The 9,817-nt window shown below is 36.7% G+C and overlaps 2 protein-coding genes across 2 annotated transcripts in view; both read right to left on the bottom strand.

Annotated features, from left to right (window-relative positions):
- LOC108669516 overlaps positions 1-931 on the bottom strand; it is a 32,967-nt gene extending 32,036 nt beyond the window's left edge. The window contains exon 1 of the mRNA XM_018156865.2: positions 871-931. The gene's annotated coding sequence lies outside the window, so the exon portion shown is untranslated. The remainder of the gene's footprint in view (positions 1-870) is intronic.
- A 1,000-nt stretch (positions 932-1,931) lies between these two features.
- Positions 1,932-9,817, bottom strand: part of LOC108669508 (dystonin) — a 195,401-nt gene continuing 187,515 nt past the window's right edge. The window contains exons 55-60 of the mRNA XM_047883232.1: positions 9,567-9,614; positions 8,032-8,073; positions 6,643-6,696; positions 5,552-5,620; positions 4,686-4,736; positions 1,932-3,816 (exon numbers count right to left, since the gene is read on the bottom strand). Of these exons, the coding sequence (XP_047739188.1) occupies positions 3,711-3,816; positions 4,686-4,736; positions 5,552-5,620; positions 6,643-6,696; positions 8,032-8,073; positions 9,567-9,614 (370 nt within the window). The 3' untranslated portion in view covers positions 1,932-3,710. The remainder of the gene's footprint in view (positions 3,817-4,685; positions 4,737-5,551; positions 5,621-6,642; positions 6,697-8,031; positions 8,074-9,566; positions 9,615-9,817) is intronic.

The raw sequence follows: 9,817 nt of genomic DNA, 5'->3' as shown, positions 1-9,817 counted from the left end.
GTCGTAAATGAGACTTTCGTTATTCCCTCCCCCCCCCCCGCTGAGCCGGACCGGGCGATGCTCTTGCAAACGCATAAGTACTCACAATAATTCCCTGCCACCATGTTGCCGGCTGCCGCGCATCCATCTTTAAACAACTTTAGTAGCACGGCGCAGGCTGGCGCACGGTGCACTTTTTTACCGGCATATTACGGCGCACGGCGCAAATTGATGCATTGATAATAAAAATTCCCGTGCACCTGGCACATCTTCCTGACCATGGCCTGTATAATTTTCTGACCCTGGGCAAATCCATAAAACCGCGGTTCTAAAAAATCAGTTGCGGCTTGCCAAGTAGGAGATATATTCCATGCAAGTGCGACCAATCCGACCATGCCTGCCATCAAACATGTATCAATAAAATTGACAATTGTCTCTTAGACTCCTGCAAGAAATATTTATGTCATCCTAGAAAATAGAATAAACTTCAATAGATCATATACCTACATAGGATGGTATCATGGTAAAACAGTAGGTAGATGGAATTATGGAAAAAAAATTAGCTATGCCTGTATACCACTACCAGTATTATACCAAACATGAAGATAAATCATTCAGACTTGAAAATTAGAAACTTATTTACAACAAAAAACCAGTAACTACACAGTACACAATAAATTACTATGATGGACATTGGACAAAAGATTTCAAATCAAAATGGGATCATTCCTTAGAAATCGGCCATTGTGATGAAAAAATTTCTGTCGTCTCACTTTCGTCACCCTCAGTTTCAGGGAGCTATCTGGCAACCGTTGATAAAATTCCATGCAACGTCCAATTGTAAAACTAAAGTAGCATAAATTCATCAGATTCTACAACGTGATGTACCACCTGCGACATGGGCTTCTATAACCCTTTATCTGACCAAAGGCGCACATCCACACACCATCGCAACTTTATATCAACTGAGCTCACCGAGCATTTAGGGCTCGATCTGTGTCCTCTACGAGTATTTAACATGCAAAATAATTTTATCTTGGGTTTCAGAAGGAAAAACTAATGTATATACGAATTTTATTCGTATAGCAAATTTCAAAGACTTTAATGAGGTTAAAAATATTATTCATTCACTTTGATGAGTTACTATTCGTATACCTTGATACGAAAAGAATGTCAATGTTAAAACTAATCACTGCTCTAAATTATTTTACAAAAAGTACAATGCATTTGTGTATACTTTTCCTGTTGAAATGCTCTTTCACCTAATATTTCCTATACGGATAGGAACATTCCATAAAATATTTTTTAGAGCTTCGTAAAACGTGCTTATATAACTCTGGAAACGGTCGATAATTGACCCAATCCATTACAATTCTTAAATAGAAGCCACACATAGATAGAAAAAATCTACATATTATAATTTTTAGCAGATAAGAATACATATAGCTTCAGTTTCAGAATTCATTTACAATTCTTCGTATGCATTAAATGAGTTGGCGCGTCTCTCGTCAAATGAACTGGACGCGGTCTCATGCTCAAAAAACACGTGGCTCCAGCACAAGAAGACTATGCAGCCTACACCGATAGTTTAGCCATGAAAGAATATCCTTTATGGTTATCCAATATTTTAAATCCATTGCATAGAAAATGTCATCTATAAAGCATAGTTTATTACTCCGACACAAGATAATGTCTCAACGGAAGCTCATGGCTTTTGCCAGGAGGTAATAACGTTTCAATGAATGAAACTTGAGAAATTACTCATCACTGAAGTGGGAAAACAGTACTAGAGTGTGAACAAAGGCTCACAATTTTCAACAAGTTTCTATTGTACAACATTTATTGAAGTTGTGATTTATATAAGAGAAGATGAAAATATCAATTATTTTGGGACGATCAGGAAATAACACAACATATTTAATTTGTTATTGTTTATTTGAAGCATTAGTATAATCATTTGAAATACAAAATATACTATCAATGTAAACGCTTTCAGCATTCTCACAACGGCTGATTTCAAAGCTATGAAATAGATACTGTTCTCAATTAGTTTGTATTACTACCTTATGTACAGAGTACAAGAACATACTCAAAGTATGGTAGCGATGGAGACCATATTTCTAAGACAAGAAGCACTAGTAAACTATATTAAAATAGAGAACACCAAAACGTGGAAAAAAGTTTATTAGGATAAGAAACAAAACGTTAAAAAGATCGAGAAGAGAAGCAAGAGAAAAAATGAGAAAATGTAGCACAGTTTTAGAGAGTAGCGGGGGACAAGATGAGAAGGCTCCAGAACTTAGTGGAGGACACAGCGAGCTGCGTTCTTTGTTCACCTCTAGAACGACAAGCACAGAAGCGATCTCTCGTCTCCCGGGTTATCTCTAACCTGAGTGTTCATCTTATCACAACGTTTAAAATAAACAGCAAAGTTAATCAAACCTCCAAAGCTATTCAGAGAATTTTACAGAGAAGTGTACAGAAAAATAGAAGACATGTAGAACAAAGTTTCTTAGTTCTTAAAGCTTAGTTGTTTTTAGACGAGTAAATAAAGTGTGCATTAGCGCCTCTGGTAATTTGAAGTTAAATACGATTCTATTCGAGCTGTAAACAGCAATTGATTTCTATTTCAAACGAAGCGTAATTTATAAGGAATTATGAACTAAAAAAGCACCATCATTAGAAAAGATGTACAAATTCACGCATTACAAATTTAAAGGCCAAGCAGTGATTTTGATTGAGTACGTCGAATCTGTTGACATCGAATTGTTTTCAACAATAAAAAATCACAGGGAAATTCGATTAAAATACAACTGACGAGGATATAGTCATCACAATCATTGCGTAACAGTTCCGACTAACGACGCTTGTACAGAGCGTCACCGGTGGAGAATTGTCTCGTAAATATTAGATAGGGTAGAAATTGTCTCATAAATATTAGATAAGGTAGAAATGCTTCGCAAGTTACAGCTCACGAGGACCATATGGGATCCCCGACTCAGAAATATCAAGAAAAATTGTCAACCTAAAATAAAAGATCACTCGAGATACAACGGATCATGACATCACAACAGCGAATGTCACGTTTAGTGAAGTATTCGCAGCAGCAGCATCAGCAGTAGCACGATTTGGTGAGCGAGGCTACACTTTTGAACGGAATGCTTATGAACTGAATCACTTCGCCTTAAATTGTACACGCTATCATAAAAAATTAACCTCTCTCAACGCTATAATGATCACCATTCTTTATCACAAAACGTGGAACGAAAATCAGTAAAGCAAGTACGAGATGACATTCCATGTGACGAAATATTTTTGATAATAAGAAACCTAAACAACAAAGGCTTGAATGCTGGAGCATGGGCGTTAGATTAATAAAAATTACAACAAGCGGTATCAGCATAAATAACCCAGCAGATAAATAGAGTGCTCTTCTTATTAATTGTATTAGGAAATTTGATTGCAGAACACGAATATACATTATATTTCTCAATGGAACACGAGAAATCTCTGAACGTTATCTAGTCACAAAGACATGGAATTGCACGGAAAATAATAGTTTTGATGACAAAGTCTTTGGTGATGAACTTGGGTTGAGTTTGGTATCATATGAACAAACTCCTACGGCCAACCAACTCCAAAGAACTTCGAGAGTGAGAATCACGAAAGTTTGAGGGAAGGATGAGTAGCTCGCTGCCCATCTCCACCCTCTGGACCAATTATTGTTTACTTCAAATTTTTCTTCTGGCTGAAGCGACTCCCGTTTTTCGGTCCGGCCCGGTGGGTGTTCCGCCGGTGGCTGGACCGCCCGTGCTGCTTCCTGACGGCGTTCTAGTTCTGCACGCGTGATGATAAACAGTGATATTGGGCGATATATTGTTATGATAAATTATTTTTATATTACTGAAATAAAAGAATAACTCACGGTACTGGAGCTAAGAAAAACCTGGCTCAGGAATGTAACGTAACCCATAGGTACAAAAAAAAGAAAGTTTTTCCATCAAAGGAAGAAAATCCATGTAAACGGAAAGTTGTACTGGTTGAATATTGACGTTGATTTAAAAATTGACGTTTATCTGAAAATCAAAACGATGTGCAATAGACTTCAAAATCAGAGTGTGAGCAAGCTAAAAATTATAAAAACTTAAGCACCACAAAACCCAACTCTTTAACAAAAACATTTGTGTGTACCGAAAGAGGCACTGTCACTATTCTGCGAAAAATGTAACCACATTCTTAAATAGCATCAAAATTTGTATAGAAGTGCAGAAACTCATAAAAACGATTGAATTTTAAGGTGTTTAATTAGAACAAACGAGAAGCACACGCAGTACATAAGTCAGCAAAGGCTGATTTCATTGATATAAATTAGCAGACGAACAACGGAATTAACACAAATCTCGTACCATGGCAGGTGCTGACGAGGTCGTCATTACGACCCGACCTATTGGAACTGGCTGAAGGACATCTTTGCTTACTTTTAATTAATGCACGCCGTTACTATCCGTCGAAAAAGTCAAAGCAAATTCTCGGAATTCCCTCGATGGTTTCACTTTTTTATGTTAGTAAAATATACAGTATGCCTGAAACGATCTAGATACTTTAAAGACCAGCAACGGCAAAAATATCATGCGTTTCTTATAGCTTCTTGAGAGTCCCGAGACATGCAATTAATTTTACTAAAATTAAAAGTGCATATAAGTCACCTGCTGCTGATCGAGGTTCTTGTTGATGGACTAGGGGCCGATAATTTTGGCCTGTGTTAGAGGGCGAGAGCAAGCAGATTAGTACGGTAAGTAACACCACATGGCGTCTACGAATCCATCGTAACGTACGGTATTTGTTACATAAATTTTGTCTAAACGTTGACGAAAAATTACAATACCCACATAATAAATTATTTCCACGTTAATGAGGTTAGCAGATTAATCAGGATTAATAATTTCTCCAAAAACTCTAATGAGAAGACGTGTCAAAGACTAAATTTACGCAAATTGTGACTTGGTAAATATGAGCCCACCACAATTAAATCGGATGGAAAAAATTGCCGGATCTCGTGAGGGACCTATGATGACTCACCTTATATATATATAGTGCTTGATTGTAGACCTATTAAAATTCATGTCTATCTACATGAGTTAACTATTTGGATCGGGAAAGCACTAACAATGTTCCGAATCGAAAATTGATTCTAAAACAAATAGAATCGAAAGTTTGTACACATTCCCTATAAGCAAAAGCAAGAATATAATCTATAAAATTTGGGTTAGACGATATATGCTCATCACCGTCTAAGAAGTAACAACGTAAGCAAAAAGAGAAGATCAAAGGCGACAATGAGTTTCAAATTTGTAAAAGCAGTCACATCAAAGCAGTTCTTTCGAATTAATTTTTTTGCACTCCAAGTAACTGAAAAGAGCCGATTAACGAAACAAAATATAATCCGGTATTGCGTCTTTAAAGCACTCAAAGCAACAGCAGCGCTAGTCTTATTCCAAAATTAACAAAAAGCGACTGAAAAAAGCGAAAACCATTCGAATTCGACTTGGAAAAAGTTTATGTTATAGTTTACCTTAAAGTTGGTATCTTGGTTGCAGACGACGGGTTAGAGGCTAGACTAGTGGTGGAAGATGTTCGTGATCTGCAGAGTTAGTTCATCAAAGAGTTAGCATCTTCGAGTCCCTCCCAATGATTACATATTTGTATATAATAGCCAAATAATGAACATTAATTGCCGTGATATTGACCTACGGAACGTTTTAGGGAACGATTGAAATGAGCGCGACGCTCGGAAGAAACTTATTACGTACTATTAAAAGAGATTAATTTGGTATTAATTCTTATGAGAGACGTGCCATGCATGCACAGGGGTACCAATATTATCGATTAATGCAACGCATAATTGAAAAATCAACGATCACTTGGATTTTACGGTAAATATCACTGTCAGTATCAGACTTGAAGCAATCTCGAGTGGTGACACACAAGCGACAAATGTTGGTACACGTTACGCCGGATGTTACAGGCGAAAAAATATACGGAAGAGCTGCTATATCGGTTTAACATCGTAGAAGAATTGGATCAATGTAAATCACAATAATGCGATCACAATCATAAACGGCGCAGGGTGATGGTCATTCATAACTTGATATAAATAAAATTTTAAAAAGCTAACGTTTCTCTGCGAGTCTAAATTTAAATTCTTTATTGCTTGCCCCCCCCCAGATCAGTTCAGTAGTGTTTTGTCAGAGCAACACGGCTCGTCTAAAACATCGAACATCCGAAATAGGGTAAAATATCGATTGCAAGAAATGATTCGCATGGAATCCAAACTACCAAAATGGTTTCAGGTGCCTGAAAGGACGTGAACTTTTCAAACACTCATAAAAAGCTATGATGAGAGGTCAGTTAGTTTACGTAGTGGCAATGGTTGAATAGTTAATTTCTGAAGATGATACTAAATAAAACATTTAAAATCCTGAAATTAGAACTGCCAAGTGTCCTTACAACCACTGGATATTTGAGTCATCAACGAGTGAATAATGAAATATAGTTAAAACTACTGGCCACTAAGAGAAGTTACGTGTTCCTGTCACTATTGAAATGAGTTACCTATTAGAAAGGGAAGTTAGTAACATAATTTTAGCTAGTTAAGTTAGTTACCTGAGAGGCGTTCCAGGAACAGACAAGTTAGTGGCTGAGCCGGACAGGTTACTTCTGCGATAACAAAAGTAATGGTTAGTGGCTCGTGTATGTGAACAAATTCCCGTCAAAGTGGCCAGCGGGTTAAGTGCTCCAATACCATTTTAATGATCGCTGACAAAACTTAAGTATAAAATAGAAGTAATTTGCTAAATTTTATGATGTATTCAGTTCGGTGGTTAAAAATTTTCTTATTTCCTTGAAGGAGTAGAAAACAAAGTTAAAATACCATGACAAAATTTAGAAATTTAACAAATTTTTATGGTAGGGCAATCACCATAAAATAATGTGTCTGAGGTTTGATTAAAAAGCAAAACTTTGTTTAATGCATCGCTCCTTATTCCTAAGAAGTCATAAGAAAGTAATGCAAATAATTAAATTACAATTGCATAATGAAAGTTTTACCGATACACAAAGTTTGTCTAAACATTATATTCCAGTTGAACATCATTCGCACCATTTTACTGACAGCCGTAATTATAAATAGCATTTAAGAAACAGGTGCACCGTGAGTAATTCATGCGATGAAAACACACGTGTTAGATACCCTACCACAGCAGGTTTACAGCTTCAACGTGTCGTGTGCTTACAATAACTCTGCCCATTTTTAGTACTTCACGTCACATCTTAATATTCATTTAGATACTCGTACGAAAAGTTCCCAAAATCTACTCAATACGGAACTAAAGAAGATCGCGTAAATGCATTTTATACATAGCAGGTGAATATGAAAATACCAACACAAACTACTGTACTTGCTTTATTTATGAACGCGTCTTTACACCCAGAAGGTTGTTTCCGAGAAGCAAACGTTAGCAAGGATTTATTTAGATCAATAAAAAAAGTTTTCGACAGGATAAGCAACCGAAGAAAGATTTGAAAGAACGGAAATGTTCTGTTAATTAAGGAACATAATTCTGCGATTCAGCAGTCATTAATTTACAAGTCATGAGGGAAGGTAGAAAAAATCGCCGACTGTAAGCATATCAAGCGGTCTGTTAAAACCACAGCTGATGGCTCAGGTATGTCAGCTGTAGACATTAATATTGTAAATGAAGGGTCCCTAACTGGCTGCCATGCAGCGCAGCACCGAGCGTGTATGGGTGTAAATAATACAAGGAAGGAGGAAGACCTTATAGACCGACATCTAGCAGTCATGTTCATGTGAGGGTGGGTATATAGTGTAGTAATGCGAACATGGCTATATTTCAACTTGTAATACAGGAGAGAAGGAAGACATAGCTCGATAGGTCGACATTTCCGCTCATGAGTGGGTGAAGCTGATAGTTATAATTTAAAAGCACTTGGAGGAATGGCACCAAATACGGGGGATGTGAACAGCGTTATTACCTATCGCCGTCAGGCTGAGAAGTCATCACGGGAATGCGTGTCCTGTTGCCACGAGCGCAGCGTAAGAGAGAAGAGCGCATGGGGAAACAAAGGCAACAAGAATAAGAAAATTTACAAAATTTTAGGAGAGAGGGAAAATTAGATTTAAAAACAGTCGGAGAAATTTTATTTATACCCACGGGAGTTGAAGATTTACACAGGATTTACAGTTTTTACAAGCTCCACAAATGTACAATGCATAATAAGTTATGCTTTTATTTAGTCTTCAAATGATTTCAGAAAGTGTTGTGCAAAAATGGATAGGATGATATGCTTTGAAATTTTATTTTAAAGAAGAATTAAATAGATTAGAGCATAAGATTGTAGCAAATTTAGCACACCAATAAATTAAGTTTCATAAAATGAACGGGGATACAAATCCGAAAGTGTTGGGATTTTGTTCCATTTTATTGTACTGGGTATATTCTAGCATAAAAATTGTGCAACTGTCAAGTGATATTCCTCATTTAGTTATTATTATTGGATCGAGGGTTATTACATACACGTGAAAACAAGTTCAAATGTAAAATGCGTTAACTTTCGGGCCAAATTTCGCACGGAGCACAAGCTTTCTTTTTTGTTGATATAAGCTTTATTGAAGAAAGAAGCTCATAGTGGGGATGAACAAAACAGAAATGACGAGTGACCGGGAAATATTAGGGACTATAGGTACAAGTGATGAAAACTGGAGGAAAGGATCAACAGGAAAGCTGGTCGTAAGAGCTATGGACATACAACTAATTATTAGATATATGGACAGCTAAGAAAATAAAAGATATGGATGAGGTTGTCTATAATAACATTCATCGGACAAATTTATTCGAAATGAAACATCGAGTTCTGGTGAGTAGGTGAATGAGGAAGGCGAAAAAGTATGGTTATTTTGTTTCTTTAACGTTTCGTTTCAACATTAGGCCAATGAAATTTTTAGCATGTTTGACGTTGAATTTCAGATGAAAAAAAATAAATGAAATTTCGCAAAAATTTGATACTTTAGTAAAGTGACAAGTCCAGCCAAGTTTCGAAATAATATGCGTAGCAACATTCACGACAAAATATATGATTACCAATGACAAGCTGCATATGATATTATGGAGAGGCAGCCTTTAAATTTATTTGAGCCAAACAAAATTGATGCTGATGATGAAAATAGTCGAGAATTATAGAATGACGGAAATAAAGATGTAAAACTTGAAGTAGGAGCAAACCACAAGCAACCGATACAAAAAATTTACATTCTTACATTTAGCGGCGCTACAAAATTCGCCTTCATAAGCAGGACGCGCATTAAAAACGGAGTCAGACTAATGCAGACGAGCGATAATTTGACAAAAAGGAACAAAACTGAAGTGAAATATTGAAAGAACGCACACATAAACACGAAGGTAAGGAATTTTATGAAGGGTAAATGTGAGAATCCGCACAGATGTACAACGCAGGTATGACGCACACGAACACGGACAAACAAAGAATACAACGCGGACAACTGCCTTTACCTAACGCCTTTGTCTTTCAATTGACTGGAAAGCGTGGGCGAGAAATACCTGGAAGATAAAAATTTTGGTATAGTGAGATACAAAATAGACATTTAAATGAAATGTCATATTTTTTAAAATAGTTTTATGGCGCAAAGAGAGCGCGTCGCACGGCCCAGCGTCCACAGGCTTAAAACCTAAAGACTTGAAGAAAAGTGGTCTGTTCCAGCCCCAGACGGTATAGCAAACAACGAATGTACATTCGCGTGAAG

This window comes from Hyalella azteca, unplaced genomic scaffold (genome assembly GCF_000764305.2).
Source record: "Hyalella azteca isolate HAZT.00-mixed unplaced genomic scaffold, Hazt_2.0.2 contig12328, whole genome shotgun sequence".
NCBI classification, from domain to species: Eukaryota; Metazoa; Arthropoda; class Malacostraca; order Amphipoda; family Hyalellidae; genus Hyalella; species Hyalella azteca.
The sequence above is the reverse complement of the archived record's forward strand: the minus strand, read 5'-3'. Positions and strand labels throughout refer to the sequence as shown.